General features: G+C 43.5%; 1 protein-coding gene across 10 annotated transcripts in view; it reads right to left on the bottom strand.

The window, feature by feature from the left end:
• The window catches only part of slmapa (sarcolemma associated protein a), a 383477-nt gene that overhangs the window by 84609 nt on the left and 272872 nt on the right, over window positions 1-25996 (bottom strand). For 9 of the 10 annotated variants that reach the window (XM_072472425.1, XM_072472423.1, XM_072472424.1 and 6 more), the window contains 2 exons: window positions 20443-20523; window positions 19533-19592 (listed from right to left, as the gene is read on the bottom strand). In XM_072472425.1, the coding sequence (XP_072328526.1) occupies window positions 19533-19592; window positions 20443-20523 (141 nt within the window). Of the gene's footprint in view, window positions 1-19532; window positions 19593-20407; window positions 20524-25996 lie in introns of those variants that run through there. The other variant, XM_072472428.1, reaches the window with a different exon arrangement.

The raw sequence follows: 25996 nt of genomic DNA on the forward strand, positions 1-25996 counted from the left end.
TGAATAAATGTGAGTCACCATCTGGAATGAAAAGAGTGTGGAGTACACACACAACTTTGTAGTTCCAGTTTCACTACTAGATGCGGGTGTTTTTGAAGTACATCTTTCTGTTCAAATTTAAATCTGATTAAGGTGCGGAGGACCTGGGTTTGATTCCAGCCCCAGGTCACTGTCCGTGTGGAGCTTGCACATTCTCCCCGTGTCTGCGTGGGTCTCACCCCCCACGACCCAAAGATGTGCAGGGTAGGTGAATTGGCCATGCTAAATTGACCCCTTCATTGGAAAAAAATGAATTGGGTACTCTAAATTTATTTTAAAAATTTTAATCTGCATTTGCTTCGCATTTATCAGTGCTTTTCATATGTAAATATAAACACCAATTCTGAATAATTGGACATGTAAAGAACAATAAATGCACAGTATTAACAACTACTCTAACAATAATGAAAATTACATCTTGTATTGAAATCTTCTCAAAGATGTATGAAAAGACAAGCTAATTAAAATGTTTTGTTCTGTCTTAATATTGCCAACTTTATGAAGTATATAAATGGCTGATGGGCATAATTATATAAATTGGCTTGAACATTTTCAGTGGGACAGGTTTTATATTGAGGAGATGTATGACGGATAATCGTAATTTCACCTCTCAATAAAGGCAAAGAAAAGACATCTAATTTAAAACAAATTTATTTTAATTAGCCTAATAATAACTGGATTTATCCTTACATAAATAAAAACTCTAAATGTGGGTAACAATCTGCTTGTGTAACATTAAGACTGTTTATGCGGATTTCTAGTGGCGGGCATGGTGTGAGTGGTCGCACATTAGGTGGCTCTTGCTCGCAGTGGAATTGTTTTGGGTCTTTTCGCCTGTTTCGCGAGGAGTTATGCTGGTGGAAAGTGTTTAAGTATAAGGGACTAAGAATTCTCCTTTGGTCGGACATTTCTGGGGCCTATCAATTGAGGAGTGCAACAAGTAAGGGGCAACAGTCAGACCAGGCGGTCTCTCGAATTGCGACAGGGGAAAAAATGGCAGACAGCTCTGTGGTGTCGTTGCCCACTCAGTGGCCCACGGAACAGTTGGCGAAGTTACTGATGGCCAAGTTGAGCAGCAGAGAAAGGAGACCTCAGAGAACCTGGCCAGGGTGGCTGGGCCAATCCAGGCAGCCACAGAGAAAGTGGAGCAACGGCTGGAGGCGCAACATGCTCCAGAGTGCAGGAGTCTGTGACTGACCACGAGGGTCGGTTGGCTTCGTTGGAGGTGGAAATATTGCGGGTGGTGGAGGGCCAGAAGTTAAGAGGGAAGGTGGTTGACTTATTTACTCAAGGAGGCAGAATCTTCGGATTGTGGGTCTGCCCCAGGGGATCGAGGCAACTCAGACCATATGATATGTGGCTAGAATGTTCAAGAAGTTGGTGGGGAGGGGGTCTTTGACCGATCTCCTGAGAATTGAATGCATAGGTCGCGAAGGAGGGAGCAGAAAGCAGGTGAGCCGCTGAGGACAATCGTGCTGCGGTTGCACCGTTATTTGGATAATGAGAAGATTCTGTGGTGGGCGAAGGAGACGAGAGAGTGCACTTGGGAAGGCCATGCAGTGCTTATTTATCAGGACTTGGGAGCTGAGTTGGCCAGCCAATGGACCGGATTTAATCTGTGAAATTTAGAGTGCTGTATCCTGCACATTTGCAGGTCACGTTCTGGAATCAGGAGTTTTGTTTTGACATGCCGGAGGAGGCAATTAGGTTTATGAGAGACCATGGACTGGTGGAACAAAGAACAAAGAACAAAGAAATGTACAGCACAGGAACAGGCCCTTCGGCCCTCCAAGCCCGTGCCGACCATATTGCCCGACTAAACTACAATCTTCTTGTGGACTTGAGAACATTGAGATTGGGAGATACCTGTGAGGCAAGGGGTTGCGTTTATGTTTGCTATTGGGGCACCAGCCATTAGAACAAAATTTAGCCCATATAATCCGAAAGTTATTTGTCAATCTACAGCTTTTACTTCATTAATTGATATCATCAGCTGTATATAGGATTTATTGGCCACTAGAAGCATTGTAATTTGCAGATGACTTGGATGAAAAGAATATTCTTTGGTTACTGGTAATATGAGCGGTCCTTTAAAGGTTTCTTTGGCAAAGGAATAAGTTCGAAGAGGTCTGAATTATTTTTTGAAATATAAGTTTAGAGTACTCGATTTATTTTTTCCAATTAAGGGGCAATTTACATGGCCAATCCATCTAACCTGCATATCTTTAGGTTGTGGGGGTGAGGCCCATGCAGACATAGGGAGAACGTGCAAACTCCACACACTCAGTGACCGGGATCAAACCATGGTCCTCAGCGCCGTAGGTAGCAGCGCTAACCACTGCGCCACCATGCCACCCTTGGGAGGTCTGAATGTGAGTGAGCAAAAATTCAAAGGCCCATACTTAAAGGGCGGCATGCAGCACAGTGATTAGTAATGTTGCTTCACAGCTTCAGGGTCCCAGGTTCGATTCCCGGCTTGGGTCACTGTCTGTGCGGAGTCTGCACGTTCTCCCTGTGTCTGTGTGGGTTTCCTTCGAATGCTCCGGTTTCCTCCCACATGTTCCGAAAGACATGGGGCGCGATTCTCCACTCCCACACCGGTTGGGAGAATCGCGTGGGCTGCCAAAATCTCCGGGGACGCGGTCCAACGCCCTCCCGCGATTCTCCCAAGTGGCGGGAACGGCCCGGTCGAGTTTCGCGGGCCGCAGGCCAGAGAATCGCCGGAGAGACCGAAAACGGCGATTCTCCGGCACCGCCGCTATTCTGAGGCCCGGATGGGACGAGCGGCCAGGCCAAAACGGCGGGTTCCCCCCGGCGCCGTCCACACCTGGTCGCTGCAGTCGTGGGCGGTGCGTGAACGCTGGGGGGGCGGCCTGTGGGGGGGCGAGGGGGGATCCTGCACCGGGCTTCACCTGGAATGTGGGGTGGCCCGCGATCGGTGCCCACCGATCGTCGGGCCGTCCTCTCTGAAGGAGGACCTCCTTCCTTCCGCGGCCCCGCAAGATCCGTCCCCCATCTTCTTGCGGGGCGGACTTAGAAAGGACGGCAACCACACATGCGCGGGTTGGCGCCGGCCAACCCGCGCATGCGCGGATGACGTCCGTTATGCGGCGCCGGCCGCGTCATCTATGCGGCGCCGCTTTTACTCGGGCGAGAAGGCCTTGCGCGTGTAGATGACGTGGCCCTGATACTAGCCCATTGTCAGGGCCTGAATCGGTCGGGACCGGGGCCGTTCCGCGCCATCGTGAACCTCGACGGCGTTCACGACAGCGCGGTCACTTCGGCGTGGGAGTGGAGAATCCCGCCCATGATGTTTGGTTATTTGGACATTTTGAATTCTCCCTCAGTGTACCCGAATAGGCGCCAGAATGCACGACTAGGGGCTTTTCACAGTAACTTCATTGCAGTGTTAATGTAAGCCTACTTGTGACAATAAAGATTATAAAAAAAGGATGAAAATTAAGTTTTATAAAATTTAGAGTACCCAATTCTTTTTTTTCCAATTAAGGGGCAAATTAGCATGGCCAATTCACCTACTCGGCACATCATTGGGTTGTGTGGGTGAGACCCACGCAGACAAGGGGAGAATGTGCAAACTCCACACGGACAGTGACCCGGAACCGGGACCGAACCCGGATCCTCGGCGCCGTGAGGCAGCAGTGCTAAGATGAAAGTGAAGCTTAGTTTATCATCAGACAGAAATACTGAATTGCAACCTTTGCTAACTCACTACCAGCATTGCTAGATTGTACAAAAGGCCTCCCAACAGCCCACGGGAAGTTGAAGAACAGATGTGTAAGCAGATTCAGGATAGATGTAGCAATAATAGGGTTCTTGTAGTGGGAGACTTTAATTTTCCTCATATTGATTGGAAATCCCTTAGGGCTAGGGGTCCGGATGGTGAGGAATTTGTTAAGTGTGTCCAGGAAAGATTTTTGGAACAATATGTGGATGGTCCAACTAGAGAGGGGGCTTTACTGGACCTAGTATTAGGGAACGAGCCCGGCCAGGTCATCAAAGTTGCAGTGGGGAACACGTGGCAAACAGTGACCACAATTCCGTATGCTTTCAGATGCTCATGGAAAAGGACGAGTGTTGTCCTAGGGTTAAGGTGCTAAATTGGGGGAAGGCTAACTACAACCAGATTAGGCAGGATTTACAGGCTGTTGTTTGGGAGAGGCTGTTTGAGAGAAAGTCCACGTTTGGCATGTGGGAGTCTTTTAAGGAGCAGTTGATGGGAGTGCAAGAGAGACATGTGCCGATGAAAAGGAAAGACAGGAAAGGCAGGATTCAGGAACCGTGGATACCAGGGCAATTGCGACGCCAGTCAAAAAGAAAAACGATGCATACATGAGGTCTAGGCAACTAAAGACAGATGAAGCACTTGAAGAATACAGGGAAAGTAGAAAAGAGCTTAAGCAGGGAGTTAGAAGGGCAAAAAAGGGTCAGGAAATGTCCTTAGCAAACAGGATTAAAGAGAATCCCAAGGCATTTTATATGTATATTAGGAACAAGAGGGTAGCTAGAGAAAGAGTTTGTCCACTCAAGGACAAAGGAGGAAAATTATGCATAGAGCCAAAGGAAGTAAGTGAGATCCTTAATGAACACTTTGCATAGGTATTCACAAAGGAGGGGGACACGTCGATTGGTGGTATCTCAGGATATGTAAACACTTTAGAACAAGTCATTATTATGAGGGAGGAAGTGTTAGGTGTTGAAAAGCATAAGGAAGGCAGCACAGTGGCAGTGAGTAGCACTGCTGCATCACGGCGTCGAGGTCCCAGGTTCGATCCTGGCTCTGGGTCACTGCCCGTGTGGAGTTTGCATTCTCCCCGTGTTTGCGTAGGGTTCGCCCCCACAACCCAAAGATGTGCAGGGTAGGTGGATTAGTCATGCTAAATTGCCCCTGAATTGGGTTCTCTAAATTTATAAAAAAGAAAAAAAAAGCATAAGGAAGGCAAATCCCCAGGGCCAGGTGGCATCTATCCCAGATTTCTGAGGGAGACAAGAGATTAAATTGCTGGGCCTCTAACAGAAACCTGTTTCCTCGTTGACCACATGAGGTCCCTGAGGATTGGAGGATAGCCAATGTTGTCCTGTTATTTAAGAAGGGTAGCGAGGTGGGTGATGGAGGGGGATGGGGCTGCATGGAAGAGGCTGGCGTCTTGTGTGGGTAAGAGTCTGGGGGCGATGGAAACGGCGCCACTGCCGCTCCCTCCAAGGAGGTATACCACGAGCCCGGTTGTGGCGGCTGCCTTCAAAATCTGGGGGCAGTGGAGGCGGCACAGGGGGTAAGTTGGGGCCTTGGTGTGGACCCCAATACGAGGGAACCACTGGTTCGCCCCAGGGAGAACAGATGGAGGGTTTTCGGGGTGGCACAGGGCAGGGATACGAAGGTTGGGAGACCTGTTTGTGGACGGGAAGTTCGCGAGCCTGGGTGAGCTGGAGGAGAAGTATGGGCTCCCCCCGGGGAACACCTTCAGGTACTTACAGGTAAGGGCGTTTGCCAGGCGGCAGGTGGTGGAATTCCCGCGGCTGCTGCCATGCACAGTACAGGACAGGGTGCTCTCAGAGGGGTGGGTGGGAGTGGGGAAGATCTCGAAAACTTACCAGATGATGCAGGAGGAGACTTCGGTGGTGGAGGTGAAAGGCAAGTGTGAGGAGGAGTTGGGAGAGGAGATCGAGGGAAGTGGGCAGATGCCCTTGGGTGGGTGAACTCTTCCTCTTCTGCGCGAGGCTCAGCCTCATACAGTTTAAGGTGCTGCACAGGGCACACATGACCGGGACAAGGATGAGCTGGTTCTTTGGGGGTGAGGACAGGTGTGTTAGGTGCTCAGGGAGCCCAGCGAATCACACCCATATGTTCTGGGCATGCCCAGTGCTGGAGGAATTTTGGAGGTGTGTAGCGAGGACGGTGTCGAGGGTGGTAGGTTCCAGGGTCAAGCCGGGCTGGGGGCTCGCAATATTTGGGGTGGCAGAGGAACCGGGAGTGCAGGAGGCGAAAGAGGCCGGTATTCTGGCCTTTGCGTCCCTGGTAGCCCGGCGGAGGATTCTTCTTCAGTGGAAGGATGCGAGGCCCCCAAGCGTGGAATCCTGGATCAACGACATGGCGGGGTTTATTAAATTGGAGAGGGTGAAATTCGCCTTGAGAGGGTCGGTACAAGGGTTCTTTAGGCATTAGCAACCGTTCTTAGACTTCCTGGCAGAACGGTAGACATTGGTCAATAGCAGCAGCAACTCGGGGGGGGGGGGGGGGGGTGGTTTACTTTATTTTTGTTTTTGTTTAATTACACTGGGGGGTCTGAGGGGGTGTATATATTTGCTATGTTTGCTTTGTGTTAAGTCGGGGTGTTAATTTATTATTTATGTACAGGGGGGAGGGGGGTATGGAGGGTTGCTTTTTTGGACTGTGTTTTGTACTTAACCCTGTTGGGTTCCTTTTTCATTTTGTTACTGATATTCTGTGAAAACCTTAATAAAAATTATTTTAAAAAAAAAGAAGGGTAGCAAGGATAACCCGGGTAATTATAGGCCAGTGAGCTTGACGTTAGTGATAGTGACATTGTTGGAAAAGATTCTCAGAGATCAGGGGCTGGATTCTCCGCCCCGCCACATTTCTGTTTCACCCCGCCTAAGGGATGCTCCGTTACACCGGCTGGTCAATGGGGTTTCCCATGGTGGGGCAGCCCCACGCCGTCGGGAAACCCCCGGGCTGCCGGCAAAATGGAGCAGCTCACTGGCGGAGAATCCAGCCCAGGATCTATGCACATTTGGAAGTGAATGACAGCATGGTTTTGTACGACGGAGGTCATGTCTCACTAATTTGATTGAGGTTTTTAAGGAGGTGACAAAAATGATTGATGAGGGAAAGGCTGTTTTCTTGTCTACATGGACGGTAGTAAAGTATTTGACAAGGTCTCTCATGGTAGGCTGGTGCAAATGATTAAATCACATGGAATTAGGGGTGAACTGGCTGGATGGATTCAGAACTGGCTTGGTCACAGAAGACAGAGCGTAGCAATGGATGTTTTTCCAAATGGAGGTCTATAACTAGAGGTGTTCCGCAGGGATCAGTACTGGGAACTCTGCTGTTTATAATATAATATACTTGGAAAAAAACGTAGCTGGTCTGATTAGAAAGTTTGCGGATGATACTAGGATTGCAGGAGTTGCAGATAGTGAAGAAGATTATCAGAGAATACAGCAGGATATAGGTAGGCTGCAAAATTGGGGCGGAGAAATGGCAGATGGAATTTAACCAGGACAAATGCGAGGTGATGCATTTTGGTAGATCCAATACAGGTGGGAGCTATAAAACAAATGGCAGAACCATCAGGAGCATAGACACAGAGAAATCTGGGCGTGCAGGTCCACAGATCCTTAAAAATGGCAGCACTGGTGGAAATGGTGGTAAAGAAAGCATATGGCATGCTTGCCTTCATCGGATGGGGCATCGATCAAGTTCGCAAATTGTGTTAGTTATATAGAACGTTGGTTAGGCCACATTTGGATTACTGTGTCCAATTCTGGTCAGCACACTACCAAAAGAACGGGAGGGTTTGGAGAGAGTACAGAAAACGTTTACAAGGACGTTGTCTGGTATGGAGGCTATTAGCGATGAGGAGAGATTGAATAAACTGGGATTGTTCCCAATAGAAGGGTGGAGGCTGAGGGGCGACCTGATAGAAGATTATAAAATTATTAGGGGTATGGATAGGGTGAACAGTTGGAGGCTTTTTCCCAGGGGTGGAAATGACAATTACAAGGGGGGCACAAGTTCAAGGTGAGGGAGTATGGGTTTAGTGGAGATGTGTGGGGAACATTTTTATTATTTTTTTTACACAGAGGGTGGTGGTGGACTGGAATGCACTGCCAAGTGAGGTGGTTGAGGCAGATACATTAGCAACCTTTAAGACTCATCTAGATAGACACATGAAAAGGCAGGGTCTAGAAGGATACAGGGGATTGGTCTAGATAGGACACGTGATCGGCGCCGGCTTGGAGGGCCGAAGGGCATTTTCCTGTGCTGTACCATTCTTTGTAGAATACCAATAAAATTCCAACTGTATTGCACAGGAAATCTGTACAATCTTAAAAAGCGGTTTCATCTTGATGGTTCCAATCTTTATGTTCCATAAATATGGACAATGAAAGCTTTCATGAAAATAACACTGAAGCTAAAAATAACAAACTCAAACCATGGAAATCAAAAAATATCAGATGGTTAAGGGAAGCCTGTAAATTGACAGATATCCCATTTATTAAATAAAAAAATAAACCAATCATATTCTAAACACCTGAAAAAGCCTAATTGGCTGAAATTTCATAAACTGTTCCTTAATGCCACCCAGTGGCCAAGGGTTGCAACCACATTCTGATAGTAAAATTATCCAAGTAGTTTTTAAACATATCTCAAGCAATTAATTTATTCATGTTATCGTTGGGTGTTAGCCCTGACTTAGCGCTAGCATCTTTGCCTTAGAGTCAGAAGGTAAAAATATCAAGCCCCCACTTCAGAGATTTTAGCCTGACATTAGTGCAGTTCTGAGGGGTTCCTGCACTATCGGAGGTGCTGCCATTCGGCCACTCAAACAGATCCCATAGCACTTTGAATTAGAAAAGGCCAGTTCTCAGAGTGTCCTGGCTGATACGGATCCTTCAAGCAGTCTCAGTTTATCTGGTTGAGTACCTGAACTGAATTGGCTGCCGTGTTTCCTACATTACAACAGTAACTACAATACAAAAGCACTTAATTGGCAATGAAGCACTTTGGGACCTCCTACAGATAAAAAATGATATAAATTCAAGATTTTTCCTTATTATACAGTGAACAAATCAGACATCACTGTGAAGTAGCAGTAACACAATGGTAACTGTAATAAATTTATTTAGACATTTATTTGAAAAAGTATATGCTGTAATATTAGAATTATATCCAAACTGACCACTGAAATTAAAGCAAAGATTCCCAGAGTTTGGGTTACAACTCCTTAACTTAAAATACTTAACAATCAAAAACTCTTCAATTTGGAGCTCTTGTCCACAGATCAAAAGCAAAATCACCATCAAACCAACTTGTACATACAATCCTATCTGTAATACTACAACCAATAACTTCATGTCCCCAGTAAGAAGTCTGACAACACCAGGTTAAAGTCCAACAGGTTTGTTTCGATGTCACTAGCTTTCGGAGCGCTGCTCCTCCCTCAGGTGAATGAAGAGGTATGTTCCAGAAACATATATATATAGACAGATTCAAAGATGCCAGACAATGCTTGGAATGCGAGCATTAGCAGGTGATTAAATCTTTACAGATCCAGAGATGGGGTAACCCCAGGTTAAAGAGATGCGAATTGTGTCAAGCCAGGACAGTTGGTAGGATTTCGCAGGCCAGATGGTGGGGGATGAATGTAATGAGACATGAATCCCAGGTCCCGGTTGAGGCCGCACTTGTGTGCGGAACTTGGCTATAAGCTTCTGCTCGGCGATTCTGCGTTGTCGCGCGTCTTGAAGGCCGCCTTGGAGAACGCTAACCCGTAGATCAGAGGCTGAATGCCATTGACTGCTGAAGTGTTCCCCGACTGGAAGGGAACATTCCTGCCTGGTGATTGTCGCGCGATGTCCGTTCATTCGTTGTCGCAGCATCTGCATGGTCTCGCCAATGTACCACGCTTCGGGACATCCTTTCCTGCAGCGTATGAGGTAGACAATGTTGGCCGAGTCGCACGGGTATGTACCGTGTACCTGGTGGGTGGTGTTCTCACGTGTAATGGTGGTATCCATGTCGATGATCTGGCACGTCTTGCAGAGATTGCGATTCTGCATTGTCGCGCGTCCTGAAGGCCGCCTTGGACGGCCCTCGTCTGCTCAGACGAGGAGGAGCATAACAGAAATCTACAGACGTTGAAAGATGCACTCGTACGAATGGGATATGGCGCTCGACTCATCGATCGACAGTTCCAGCGCGCCACAGCAAAAAACCGCACCGACCTCCTCAGGAGACAAACATGGGACACAACCGACAGAATACCCTTCGTCATCCAGTACTTTCCCCGGAGTGGAGAAACTACGACATCTTCTTCACAGCCTTCAACACGTCATCGATGAAGATGAACATCTTGCCAAGGTCATCCCCACACCCCCACTACTTGCCTTCAAACAACCGCGCAACCTCAAACAAACCATTGTTTGCAGCAAACTACCCAGCCTTCAGAACAGTGACCACGACACCACACAACCCTGCCATGGCAATCTCTGCAAGACGTGCCAGATCATCGACATGGATACCACCATTGCACGTGAGAACACCACCCACCAGGTACACGGTACATACTCGTGCGACTCGGCCAACATGGTCTACCTCATACGCTGCAGGAAAGGATGTCCCAAAGCATGGTACATTGGCGAGACCATGCAGGCGCTGCGACAACGAATGAACGGACATCGCGCAACAGTCACCAGGCAGGAATGTTCCCTTCCAGTCGGGGAACACTTCAGCAGTCAAGGGCATTCAGCCTCTGATCTACGGGTTAGCGTTCTCCAAGGCAGCCTTCAGGACGCGCGCCAACGCAGAATTGCCGAGCAGAAGCTTATCGCCAAGTTCCGCACACATGAGTGCGGCCTCAACCGCGACCTGGGATTCATGTCGCATTACATTCATCCCCCACCACCTGGCCTACAAAATCCTACCAACTGTCCTGGCTTGACACAATTCACACCTCTTTAACCTGGGGTTACCCCATCTCTGGATCTGTAAAGAATTAATCACCTGCTAATGCTCACATTCCAAGCATTGTCTGGCATCTTTGAATCGGTCTATATATATATTTCAGGAACATACCTCTTCATTCACCTGAGGAAGGAGCAGCGCTCCGAAAGCTAGTGACATCGAAACAAACCTGATGGACTTTAACCTGGTGTTGTAAGACTTCTTACTGTGCTCACCCCAGTCCAACGCCGGCATCTCCACTTCATGTCCCCAAGCAGACTAATAATGATGGAATGGTAGCACAGTGATTAGGTTATTGAACTAGCAATCCAGAGGCTTGTGCTAATGATCCAAAAATGCGTTCCTATCCCACACAGAGTTGGGGAAATTAAACTGCGTAAATTAAGTAAATGTGACCATATAAAACCCATATAAACGATTATGCAAGATAAGCTGTCTTACCTGGTTTAGCATACATGAGAGTCCGGATCCACAGCACTGTGTATGACTCTTACTGCCTCTGAAATTATCTAGCAAGCAAGCCACTGAGCTGTCAAAAAGGTGGCTCACCACTGACTATTCAAGAGCAATTAGAACACACTAACAAGTTAAAAAACAACTTGTTTCCCGCTGTTACCAGACTCCGGAATGACCCTCTTACGGACTGAACTGATCTTTTCACACATATTCTCTACTGAGTAGTACTACACTCCGTATGCTCACCTGATGTCTGTGCCTGTGTATTTACATTGTGTATTTATGTGTGTCTTATGTTTTTTCATGTATGAAATGAACTGTCTGGGCTGTACGCAGAACAATACTTCTCACTGTTCCTCGGTACACGTGACAATAAATCAAATCGATCAATTCCCATGAAGGAAATAAAAATATATACTTCCTCTAACTTTTCGTTCCAGTGGCAGTGATGTCATGTTAAGACTGTTGAATAGACAGAAAACTGAATTACAAAGCTTTTTAAAAAAAAAATGTATTTTGAAAACCTCTCTAAACTTTTCTGCCCCTATTTAAGACACGTTAAAACCTATCTTTTCGACCAAGCTGTCATAATATCCCCTGATGTGACTCGGTTTCCGCTTGCTTGTGAAGCATCTTGAAACTTAGCACCACGTTAAACATGCTATAAGAATGCAAGTTATTATTTGAATCACAGAAACCAGCCATATGGGCGGCATGGTAGCACAGTGGTTAGCACTGTTGCTTCACAGCGCCAGGGTCCCAGGTTCGATTGCCGGCTTGGGGCACTGTCTGTGCGGAGTCTGCAACTTCTCCCTATGTCTGCGTCGGTTTCCTCCGGGTGCTCTGATTTCCTCCCAAAAGTCCCGAAAGACGTGCTGTTAGGTCATTTGGACATTCTGACTTCTCCCTCGGTGTTCCCGAACAGGCGCCAGAATGTGGCGACTAGGGGCTTTCACAGTAACTTCATTGCAGTGTTAATGTAAGCCTACTTGTGACAATAAAGATCATTATTATGCTATGACACCTGGGGCGGGATTCTCCAACACCCTGCCGGGTCGGAGAATCGGCGGGGGAAGGCGTGAAACCCGCCCCCGCAAGCCACCGAATTCTCTGGCAACGGAGATTCGGCAGGGGCGGGAATCGTGCCGCGCCGGTCGGCGGGCCCCCCTCGGCGATTCTTTGGCCCGCGATGGGCCGAAGTCCCGCTGCTGTAATGCCGGTCCCGTCGGCATGAATCAAACCACCTCCCTTACCGGCGGGACCAGGCGGCGCGAGCGGGCTCCGGGGTCCTGGGGGGGGGGGGGGGTGGGGGGGCATGGGCCGATCTGGTCCCGGGGTGGGGGGGTGCCCCCACAGTGGCCTGGCCTGCGATTGGGGCCCACGGCGGGTATGTGCGGTGGGGGCATTCTTTTACTATGCGTCGGCTGTGTAGGTCTCCGCGATGGCCGATGCCTAGGTGACTCCCCCTCGCGCATGCGCGGGGATGACGTCAGCAGCCGCTGACGCTCCCGGCGGAGTCCCTTCGGCCCCGGCTGGCATGGCGCCAAATGCCTTCCATGCCAGCCGGCGTGACAGCAACCACTCTGGCGCGGGCCTAGCCCCTAAAGGTGAGGGCTTGGCCCCTAAAGGTGCGGAGAAATCCACACCTTTGGGGCGGCCCGACGCCGGAGTGGTTCACGCCACTCCATCCCGCCGGGACCCCCCGCCCTGCCGGGTAGGGGAGAATCCAGCCCCTGATGTTTTAACCTAAAGAAATCCAATAAAAAATGGAAAATGAAATGAAATGAAATGAAAACCGCTTACTCTCACAATGTTTATACATTGTACAGAACAGCCTGGTGTGTGTCATGAATAATAACATTTTGATGACAAATCAATTAATTCTAGATTGTAATATGAAAAAATGTTTTTGCACATGCAGATATAGGGGTAAACTGCCATGGGAGGGACTGAAAATTTGACAGACGATTTAAAGGTCTGTGGACCTGAGGCAGGAACATCCGGTCTCCGGTCCGGAATATCCCGCACATAGAAATGGCTTTAAAAGCTTTCTCCTATTTAACCTAAAGTTAGGTTAAAATAATTATACAAACAATCCCTGCTGAGTAGAATACATTTGTGGGCTTGGAACTCAGCCAAGCATCCATGATGAGGTTTCTCTGAAAAACTGCGTCAGCAAAACCTTTTTTGGTGAATACATTTTACACTGCAAGAAGCTTAGCCATCTGTCAGGTTTTGAAACTGCCAAACAGAATGAACTCCACAGAAAACATGAAAGCAAAGGGGACAATTCGTACAATCAAATCTGAATTTCATCATTGTGCAATGCAGAATCGCACTTTTCCAATAAATAATGTTATCTAATTTATCTGACTTTTTATTTAACTTTTACAATGCTGTTCAATTTGATGGTCCTTTACCTTTTCAAAACAAAGACTTCTATCAATCATTGTATTAAAATACATATAAAACTTAAGATGCAGTATTTCATTAAGCCATGTGAGGTTGGCAACAACTTCTGAACTTACCTTATTAAAAAACGAATCCTAATTCCAAACCCTAGATTTCTCCATGGTCCATGACATCGTTGAGTTGGTGTGAACTATGTTGGCTTTTAAAACTGGCAAAACTGCTTGCAAACTGCAGATGGTCTGACAATGTTCACGACCGCAATGGAACCAGCAACATTGAGGCAGCCGGCCCTTGGAATGGGAATCCCAGAATTGGGCCCCACCCATATTTTAAAGCCTGTCCGACGTGGAATCATAGAATTTACAGTGTAGAAGGAAGCCATTACAGCCCATTGAGTCTGCACCGGCCCTTGGCAAGAGCACCCCACTTAAGCCCACACCTCCACCCTATCCCCGTAACCCCACCTAACCTTTTTGGATACAAAGGGCAATTTAGCATGGCCAATCCACTTGCACACCTTTGGATTGTGGGAGGAAACTGGGGCACCCAAAGGAAACCCACACAGACACGAAGAGAAAGTACAAACTCCATATAGACAGTGACCCAAGCCGCAAATCGAACCTGGGACCCTGGAGCTGTGAAGCAACCGTGCTAACCACTGTGCTAGCGTGCCGCCCCCATTTTCCCCCACCATTGAATGGCAAATCCAGCTCATTTTCTCTGTATCCATTCTCGCAAATACTTTCATGATTTTAAAGACCTCGGTTTGGTCAACCTTCATCGTTCCTTTTTTCAAGGAATAGAGATCCAAGCCTGCTCATCCTTTCCTGATCTGCATAACCTTGCATTTCTGATATAACCTTTGCAAATATTTTGTGCCCCCGGAACTGCGTGCAGTATTCTTAAATGTGGTCTAACCAAAGTTAATACAGGTTTAACATAACTTCCCTACTTCCCACTTCTATCCCTCTATAGTTGGTTGGTTTTTCTATGGCATTGCCAACCAGTGGCACAGTTTTTAGTGTTCTTGTACTCAGAGATCCTTTGCTGCTCCATCCCCCCTAGACCCACCCATCTTCCAATAAGTGACCTCTCCCTAGTCTTCCTATCAAAATGTACTACCTCACATTTACCTGCGTTGAACTTAATTTGACAATTATTTTTCTATTTTGCAAGTTTATTAACGTCTTCTTGTTATCTGTTGCAGTCTTGCTCAGTATCGACTACCTCCCTGCAATTTGGAGCCATCCGTGAATTTATAAATTGTCCAACTTAAGAATGTAAAATGTTAAGAGCAGTGGTCCCAGCAACGGTAATTTGTGAACACCACTTCCCACCTTCTGCCACTATGAATAAATACCCTTTACTCCCACTCTCCGCCTTCAGTCTTGAAGTCAGCTCGAAATCCATTCTGTCACTTGTTCCCGACTGCATTCTTTGATTTCATTCATTACCCTTATGATGGGGGCCTTTTAGAAAATCCAGATAAATTATATATTTTATTAATTCTAGGGATGTGGGCAATGCTGGCAAGGCCACCATTTACTGCCCTGCATTACCATTGGCCAAGCTCTCTGTTGCCTCTTCAAAAATATAAATGAATGTATATATTATTATTATAAGAGGCTATTTAGTACAGTTGGTTAGATAGTTAGTATGTGGTTCAGAATAATGTCAACAGCGCAGGCTAGATTCCTGTTCTGGCTGAGATAGACTTTGGACCTACCTCCTCACACTGCCCCTGAGGATGGAATGGCATACACAAGTGACAAAAGCAACCACCAAGAAAACGGCTCAGGATGAAGCATCAGCAGACAATGAGCCAAGGACCTACCTTTGGACAGAGTATGCCTGAATTAATTAATATTATCTTTATTTTAGTTTTTTTTTCTAGATGTTCTTCTATTATCTCCTTTGGTAAGGATTCCATTAATTTTCCTGCCAGCGATGTCAGATAAGCGTATCAAGGAACGGTAACAGAGCTAGATTAATGGATTTGAAGTACAGGTCAGCCATGATTAAATTAACCAGCAAAAAAAGCTCAAGCTGTATTGCTTAGCCTCCTCCTCTTACACCTCAATTGGAAATTTAGGTCCTACTTTATCAAATTCACTTGTTCAATTAATCTTCAGATATTATACAATTATGGCACTGTCCATTCCAATAAGTCAGTGTACAGTAAAATCTGCTAATTTTACAGTAACTGTATTATCAATGCAATAGCTCAGTGAAGCCATTACACATTGTTCCTACTTGAATAATGTTATGATGGAAATTGATGTTTAGGATGCATCGCATTTGGAGGGTTTGGTGGGTTTAAGGATAAGAAGATACAAACTTCCATCTTCTAACCACGGAGCTTGATGAACCATCTACTTGTATATGTTCTTGTATGAACAATTCTATAATGCGTAGGAGCTTCAACTCTCCACGCCATTTTTCCTCATGAATTAAAATACCCAAACAATAATCATAAAATCCTTACAGTGCAGAAGGAGACCATTCGGCCCATCGAGTCTGCACCGACCCTCCGAAAGAGCACCCCAACTAAGCTCACTCCCCACCCTATCCCCGTAGCCCCACCTAACCGTTGGGACACTAAGGGGCAATTTAGCATGGTCAATCTGTCTTTATTTGTTCATATAGAAACACTGACAAAACAGGTATTGAGTGATTTGACCAGTCATTTAAAAAGTAGGACATTTGTAAGCAAATAAATGTTTACATATTGAAAATTATTTTACAAAATAGTCCAACCACTACACTGCATTATGAAATAAAGCCATAGTAAAATCAGTGATGAATCAGCAAGTTGAAATAACTCATTTCATCTCAAATTATAGAACTCACATTGTTCCTAATTGTAATGCTGCGGAGAACAGTTCTTAAAACTGCATGTTAGACATCATTTCACATTTAGAGCCAGTTTCATGGGATAATGTTTTTGGCCTCTCTTTAAATTGTTGTCTTGAGTGAGGTCACTTCAAAAAGTTGCTTTCACATCAGGTGCAGTTACAAAGGCTGCTTTACATTTAATAAAATGCCAGCTGGCCTCTGCACCTCCAAATTCATACTGGTACAAGGTTTGGTAGGCTAATCAGTTCTTTTTAATCAGTAAAAAAAAAAGAGCAACAGTAGAGGAACCCAATAAATGGGAGTCACTGTTTGCTTTTGTGTAAATCAACATTTTCTTGCCCTTCAGTATAAGTCGATCATAACTGCTTATAACACCGGTGACTATTTTGGCATGAATAACATAGCAGCATTAATGCATCCGATACAGTCAAAACAACAAAACAAAAAACAGTTTCACAAATTAAAATTCAATTTGAAATGGATTTCATCCAATCTGTAACTGATTTGTCAGGGCATTTACTTCAAACTTTGAACAAAAGATTTTAAAGTATGCATTTTCTTCCGGTCCACTTGGATGCTACTTCACTTCTTAAAACAAAACAAAAAAAGCCCTCTGCTAAATGTTGTAGGGTTCTCTAAAGATATATATGGTTCAGTTTCATTTTCTGAAATATAACTGGTTGCAGGTCCTAAGTAAAACAATTTATCAAACACTTACCGACTTACTATTCAGCACACATAAAACTGCAATTGAAGTGCATCAATTTGCCTCTTTAAGGTTCTTAAGAGTTAGATATATTACTTTAACTATTTGACTCAAGAGCACTCAATGATAAAACATCCCAATACTGGACCGATTTAGTTGTTTTATTTCACAGTGACAAAAATTAGAGTAATGCCGAATAACAGCTGCCTTCTTTCAGGCCATCAATAATTTTCCTCAGACTCCAGTTTGCTGATATATTTTAGATACAACAATGGTGACCCAGCAGCATCTAAAGAATCCATCCCATAAACTACTTTGTAAGTACTAAATGATTTTCCACTTACCAGAATGCTGCAGATTGCAATCTTTCTAATAAATCCCTTCCCCTAAAATAAATACTTCCTATGAAACAAACATCTATCAAGACCATTAAATGTTTTCTTCCTCCTATCGTTTCAACAAATTTTCAATGGAGGTTTTAAAATAAATCTTCAGTGGTGATCAGTCCACTAATAGGATTGCTTTGTATAAGTAATCACAATAAAGGCAGCTGTAATATGATTTTTAAGCACATCAGAACAAAATCCCACAGCACTCATCGTCAGGAAAATAAATGTATGGTTCCAGCACCCTATCAGATTGGTATTTTCAACATATCACGATATGCAAAACAACTATCTGATGAATAGTGATAACTCAATCAACAAGTACTGTACCTTAAAATGTTTAAACAATGCCAAAAAGGCAGAAATTAATGTGAAAGAAATAACAGACATTAAAAATAATTGATGCTGTTCTATATTTGTGAGGCATAGAGAATAAATGTAACATGCTAATTTAAATGTAATCAGATTACAAATAGTTGCTTATAGTAGTCTGCTTTAATTTTAACCATTTGGCAATGGTGTCTTATCAATATAAATGGAATCTTGCTGTATGGTCTGCCAGATTTTTAGTGGGCTAGATCAACTAATGCTAATTGACTTTTATTTTACTGCTAATACTCGTGATTTCTTTTTTAAAAAATTTGTTAAACTGAACTATTCCAATGGTGTGGCCTTTTTGTAATTATAAGACATATAGTTTAAAATCTCCAAATATAAATGCAATGGGTATAAACAAGGAAAACGTTTGAAACAATGCCTCTTCTAATAGTTGGATCCTTGCACCAATATGTGAAATCATCTAATCCAGTTGAAAGCATAATTTTAATATTAACACTTGCACATTTATATGCACAGTACTAGCAACGTGTTAGTGGACATGCTTATAATAAGAAAATATCATGGAAAGTCAATTAGTTGTAGAATGATCATGAGTTAACAAAGTTTTAAGATGACATGGTTAAATGAATAAAGTGCACAGTATAAGTCCATATATAGTCAGAAGGCAAGCAGTCTTCTGTTACTGGTTAACCTTTAACTGGCCAGAATACATCACAGGTGGCTTCCCTTAATCTCTGGTGAATGGTAATAAAGTTCATTGTACTTCAGCAAAGAAGCTGCAACAACATTAGTCTGTTTGTGCTATGTTTCATTCTGAGGAAGTGTAAAATGTAATAAAATTTTCATTAAAATTGTTCAGCAGCATTCCATTGGAAGAAAATGTTTCATAATCTGATACCATCAGATCTTGCTCTTGTCATGTGTTTTAGAAAATATCAGATTAATACATACCAGAACATTATAACTCTGATTCTAAACATTTTTAAACATGAAATACTTAACGCTGAAAGACCCTCCTCCCGAACAGAAAATAAAGGGGTGCCCAAAATGCAGTAAACTGGTTAAGCCACGGAATACGACAAGTTCTCATCCTGAACACTAGATATCACTGGCACTATAGAGCAGGCAAAGAAACAGTGACAGAACAATCTGAACACAAATTAGCTGGTGTAATTTGTGCATACAGCTGATGTTTGGAAGTTTCAAAGTAGCATACGAGGAGAGGTTTGGATCAATTTACCTGTGTACAAAGAAACGTGTAGAACGGAGCAAGGCGGATAATGAAACAATCTTCATAAATACTCCATTACATTTGGATAGCCATGTTTTATATTCATTCATGTAACTGAATTTAATTACTAACAGCAAAATCCTTATTTTTAATATGAATAAGTCACAGAAGATTTAAACCTTTGTTCTGTGAACATTGGTAGTTAAGAAACTATAATCAGAGAAATGTAAAGGCTAAATTAAAAGTAAACAAAAATAAATAATGACAAAAGTATTCAAGACTAAGAGCCACTACTAGAATAAAAAACCTCGATAATAGTATTTTCTACTCAACACTATAATATAAAATACATGAGAAATATCAAAAACAAAACCTTACCTTTTAATAATGAAACTTTATTTAAAGATTCATTCAGTTCCTGTTCATCCATCTGGTAATCTATTTTTGGTTTAAAGATAAGAGTTTAAATCTATGAAGCAACAGCCCCATACTACAGAATTTCTAACACAAAAACTCTCTGAAAGAACTGTGTCACAGCAAAACCATTTGTAATTTGATAGGTGGTGAAGATAAAAAAAAATATTTACACCTTCCCCTGACAAAGGAAATGCTGCACATCAATAAAGTTGAAGCAACTCTTGGGTTCTGAAAGCTATATATCATTAATTCTTGAAGACATATTATGTAATGATTTGTCAACTTTTTTGGAGTTTGTTTCTAACCGATTTATGATAAAAAAAGAGAAATTTTGTTTAATAAAACAATAATTTGCTGGAGCTTGAATAGTTTTGCTTATCTAATAATTGAAGCATTTTAATATTGACCTATATGCATTAAGCAATGCCATCTGACTGTGAAAACTTTCATAATTTTATAGAGAACAAAAGAGAATCTGAGATTCAAGTAATTGTAAACGATTAGGAGAAACCTTCTGTAACAGAAAAGGCCAAATCATAGCAACAATTTAAATAAACGGAAGTTTAAAGAAGGTGGAACTGAAATGAAAAAAACAAGCATGCTTCAATGTAACTGTTGGTTGTTGACCTATTTTGCAAGCTACATCAGACACAAAATATTCCGATTCCACTTAAATGAAAAAGCAGAATAGTAAAACTTCAATAATAATACCAAAGGATTTTTCATTTTGTAAGAATTATTAGAATACTACACGAGACAATTTTAAAAAGTGTATTTTGTAAATTTAACTTATGATAATTTAATAGTAAAATAAATAGTCTTTTCCCAAAACATACCTCTGCAATTTAATTCAATAATCAAATAAAATTACCCGTAGTGTCTTCGCTGCTTCGGTCCTTACTTGGGCTGAGAGTGTCTGACATATCAGATTCCTTTGCTTCTAGTTGATTTTCTAAGTAGACAGAAGAGTCCATTATAAGCACGGGGGTGGGGACATTCACCACACTTCAATGCAGAAAGCCAAGTCATTTGTTTTTCTTTACAAATTGACAGTTGGTAGCTGAATCAAATACACACAATAAAACTAAACCTTTCTTAAGAATTTAAGAACAATAGCCAGAATTGTTAGCTAAAATAACCGTATTTAAAAATAACATACATGGGCATTCCCAAAACTTCTCAAACTGTTGGCAGCTTTTGTCATATTCCACAAATGGTCATGTAAGCAAGCTGAAGCTTCAACTAAGCACATGGCTGCCTGGCTAAAATAGTCAATGCTTTTGTTTGGGGGATATAAGGTCATTTCCCTGCCAATCGACGAATGCTACAGGGTCAGTTGTTCTCAATAACACTTTAATAAATGGCTATGTACGAGAAACAATGCAGTATAAAAAGTGTTTCATTATTTCTTGAATTCTTTCATGACTTCAAATTCAATATGAATTTCCTAAAATTCCTTGCATGACTTTTCATAAACAGCATACAGATTTTATAAGTCAGAATTTATAAATGGACTAACAATAACTCCAGTGAATTTCTGGGTTGACTTTCATTTGTTAACGATGTCACTAGCTTTCGGAGCGCTGCTCCTTCCTCAGGTGAATGAAGAGGTATGTTCCAGAAACATATATATTGACAGATTCAAAGATGCCAGACAATGCTTGGAATACGAGCATTAGCAGGTGATTAAATCTTTACAGATCCAGAGATGGGGTAACTCCAGGTTAAAGAGGTGTGAATTGTGTCAAGCCAGGACAGTTGGTAGGATTTTGCAGGCCAGATGGTGGGGGATGAATGTAATGCGACATGAATCCCAGGTCCCGGTTGAGGCCGCACTCATGTGTGCGGAACTTGGCTATAAGTTTCTGCTTGGCGATTCTGCGTTGTCGCGCATCCTGAAGGCCGCCTTGGAGAACGCTTGCCCGGAGATCAGAGGCTGAATGCCCTTGACTGCTGAAGTATTCCCCGACTGGAAGGGAACATTCCTGCCTGGTGATTGTCGCGCGATGTCCGTTCATTTGTCGTCGCAGCGTCTGCATGGTCTCGCCAATGTACCACTCTTCGGGACATCCTTTCCTGCAATATATATGTTTCTGGAACATACCTCTTCATTCACCTGAGGAAGGAGCAGCGCTCCAAAAGCTAATGACAGCGAAACAAACCTGTTGGATTTTAACCTGGTGTTGTAAGACTTCCTACTGTGCTCACCCCAGTCCAACGCCGGCATCTCCACTTAGTTTGTTAAAACTGCACATTTCAACCCTCATTGGCACCGCAATTGTTTTGTGAAAAAGTTTTTCAGCTAGCACCCTTTGTGTCACTAGATTCCAAAAGAAAATCTAACGAGTAATTGGACAGTTGTCCTTGTTCCTACTTTCTCAGTGCTACACAGCGCTGTCCCGCAGATCTAAATGCATCATCATTTAGAGCTATTCAAAAGGTTTGGAATAGAGGAGGTAATGAACAGTGAACTATTTTCTTGCTACATTGAGCAAGAAATCCTTCAGTTTCCAGATCATTAGAATCCTAATAACTATTTTCCAATAAATATAAATACAAAATTAAAATACTACAGCTATTAGAAATCTGAAATAAAAACAGAAAACCCTGGAAATACTCACCATGTCAGATAGCGTCTGTGGAGAGAGAAATAAAAGTTAATGTTTGAGGTCGATGACCCTTCATCAGATTCTTCAGAAGGGTCATTAACCTGAAGCATTAACTGTGTGTCTGTCTCCTGTCTATCAGCAATGCAATTGATTCTTCCTTGCTCAATTCAGGACAGATGGTAAAAGTGATCTAGCGAATGACACCCATCCTCATACCTGCCACTGCAACTTTAAAACAACGCAGTGGCTCTTGTGTGGCTCGTAAAATGCACAGCATCAATTTGCCACATTTCTGCGGCTGATTAGTCCCATGTGGCAAATGGTGAATATTTTGGACAACACTGGCCTAAACGAGCACTTGCCAGGGGAGATTAATGACTATATAAAATTACTTTTTACATGGAATATATTTCTTGTCAAGTTTATAGAATAAACTTCCAGTTAATATAGATATTTTTTCATAAATTTAGAGTGCCCAATTATTTTTTTCTAATTAAAGGGCAATTTAATGTGGCCAATCCACCTCCCCTGCACATCTTTGTATTGTGAGGGTGAGACCCACTCAGACAGGGGGAGAATGTGCAAACTCCACACGCAGTGACTCGGGACCGGTGCTAACCACTGCACCACCGTGCCGCCTCTTCCAGTTAATATATAAATGGAAAATGTGTTTCTATTGTATGGTGACCAGAGAATATGAAGCATAAACAGTGTCCCATTATAAGTCACAACTCAGAAAACTCTATGGCTGGTATTTTTGAGCTGTTCACACCGGTGGGATCTACCGGTCCTGCTGACAGCGCGTCCCAATGGTGGGCCACCTCCACGAAACACATTGCGGGTTACACATGGAAACTCCCGCCCCACATTTTATTCGTGATTTTGGTTATATAAACCAGAGCAGGTACAAAGATGGAGGCTCTTTTTTGCAGGAAAATGAAGGTGTAAATAAATATAGTAGATGTGGTGATGTGCATCATTGTAAATACATGTAGGCTAGCTAGACACAAGAGGGAGCACCAGAGACATCACACACACACACACTCAACCAATAGATCAGTTAGATAGGACACGACCAATGGACATTCACGATACACACAGAGGTGACACAACCACAGGATGGCATTACACCAACCCATATATAAAGGACACCACACACATGATCAGCCTCTTTCCAGTGGAGACAGTCAGTGAGTAGAAACACAAGGTTGATTCAATATTACACCCACCACGTGGATTGCAACAACTGGTTGGTCAGTCTGGGTAGCTATAGTAGGATTAGCAGTAGTGTCGAACCCGAGTAATAGAAGTGTAAATAGTTTAATAAATGTGTTGAAGTTATCTCCACGTCTGAACCTTCCTTTGTCAAGTGCACCACAAGGAAGCCGCTTATGTTACACCTAGAACATAACAAATCAGTAGATACGTCACCCTGACACTGAGCAGCACTGATACAAAAATCTATGCTGCATCACTTTCTCCAGGGTTACGCTTGTGCGTTAAATAAGAATAATAAAAAGGAAGAAAAGATGTCATAACTGAAGGGGAAATAGAGAACAAAAATAATAGATCATCCTCAGGCAGAGCAAAAAAGGTGACAAGTGTGAGAAGGAAGGTGGTCAATGCAGGACTGAGGCATTGTACCTTAATGCGTTCAGTATACGGAACAAGGTAAATTAGTTTGTTGCGCACATTGAAATTGGCCTGTACGATGTTCTGGGCATCACAGAGATGTGGCTGCAAGGGGATCAGTGCTGGGATCTAAATATGCAAGGATATGTGTCCTATCGAAAGGACAGGCAGATGGGCAAAGGGGGTGGGGTTGCATTGTTAGTAAGGAATGAAGTTAAATCGATAGCAAGGAGAGATATAGAATCAGAAGGCATAGAAACTCTGTGGGTAGAGTTGAGGAATCGCAAAAGTAAAAAGACCCTGATGGGAGATATGTACAGGCCCCTTAGCAGTAGTCAGGATGTAGGGCAGAGATAGAGAAAGCATGTAAAAAAAGGCAATATCACAACAATCATGGGCAACTTCAATATGCACGTGGACTGGGAAAATCAGGTTGGTAGTGGATCCCAAGAAAACAAATTTGTGGAATGTTTAAGAGATGTCTTTTTGGAGTAGCTTGTGGTAGAGCCCATTAGGAAACAGGCAATTCTGGATTTGGTGATGTGTAATGAGGCATACTTGATTGGGGATCTTAAGGTGAAGGAACCTTCAAGGATCTAAATGCATCATCATTTAGAGCTATTCAAAAGGTTAGGAATAGAGAAGGTAATGAACAGTGAACTATTTTCTTGCCACATTGAGCAAGAAATCCTTCAGTTTCCAGATCATTAGAATCCTGATAACTATATTCCACAATATGATAGAATTTACCCTGCAGTTTGAGAGGGAGAAGCTGGAGTCAGATGGAACGGTATTATAATTAAATAAGGGTAACGACAAAGACATGAGGGAGGAGTTGGCCAGAATTGATTGGAAAAGGAGACTAGCAGGAAGACAGTGGAACAGCAATGGCAGGATTTTTAGGGGGTTATTCGGGAGGCAAAGCAGAAATTCATTCCAAGGAGGAGGAAACATGTTAAAGGCATGGTTGGGGAGGGAAGTCAGGGACAGCATAAAAGCAAAAGAAAAAGCATACAAAGTGGCAAGGATTAGTGGGAAGTCAGAGGATTGGGAATCATTTAAAAGTGAGCAGAGGACAATTAAAAAAACAATAAGGGGAGAGAAGACGAAATATGAGTGCAAGTTTGCTAATCATATAAAAGAAGATAGGAAGAGTTTCTTTCAATATATAAAAGGTAAGAGAGAGACAAAAACAGACATGGACCACTAGAAAATGTGGCTGGAGAAGTAATAATATGAAACAAAGAAATGGCAGACAAACTTAATAGTTACTTTGCATCAGTCTTCACGGTGGAAGACACCAGTGGGATGCCAGAGCTCCAGGAGAATCAGAGGGCAGAGGTGAGTGCAGTGGCCATCACTAATGAGAAGGTTCTGTGGAAACTGAAAGGCCTGAAGGTGGATAGGTCACCTGGACCAGATGGTCTACACTCCAGGGTCCTAAAAGAGATAGCTGAGGAAATTGTGGAGGCATGGGGGTGATCTTTCAGGAATCACTGGAGGCAGGAAGGGTTCCAGAGGACTGGAAAGTGGCTAATGTAACACTGCTGTTTAAGAAGGGAGGGAGGCAGAAGACAGGAAATTATAGGCCAGTTAGCCTGACTTTGGTCATGGGTAAGATTTTAGAGTCTTATTAAAGATGAGATCGCAAAGTACTTGGAAGTGCATGGTAAAATAGGACTGAGTCAGCACGGCTTTGTCAAAGGGAGGTCATATCTGACAAATCTGTTAGAGTTCATTGAGAAGGTAACAAGGAGGTTAGACAAAGGAGAACCTGTGGACGTGATTTATTTAGATTTCCAGAAAGCCTTTGACAAGGTGCCGCATAGGAGACTGTTAATGAGGTTAAGAGCCCATGGTGTTAAGGGTAAGATCCTGGCATGGATAGAGGATTGGCTGACTGGCAGAAGGCAGAGAGTGGGGATAAAGGTTCTTTTTCAGGATGGCAGCCGGTGACTAGTGGTGTGCCTCAGGGGTCTGTGCTGGGACCACAAATGTTTACAATATACATTAATGATCTGGAAGAAGGAACTTAAGGCACTGTTGCTAAGTTTGCAGATGATACAAAAATCTGTAGAGGGACAGGTAGTATTGAGGAAGTAAGGGGGCTGCAGAAGGATTTGGACAGGCTAGGAGAGTGGTCAATGAAGTGGCAAATGAAATACAACGTGGAAAAGTGTGAGG

Source organism: Scyliorhinus torazame, chromosome 13, assembly GCF_047496885.1.
Source record: "Scyliorhinus torazame isolate Kashiwa2021f chromosome 13, sScyTor2.1, whole genome shotgun sequence".
In the NCBI taxonomy this organism is placed as follows: Eukaryota; Metazoa; Chordata; class Chondrichthyes; order Carcharhiniformes; family Scyliorhinidae; genus Scyliorhinus; species Scyliorhinus torazame.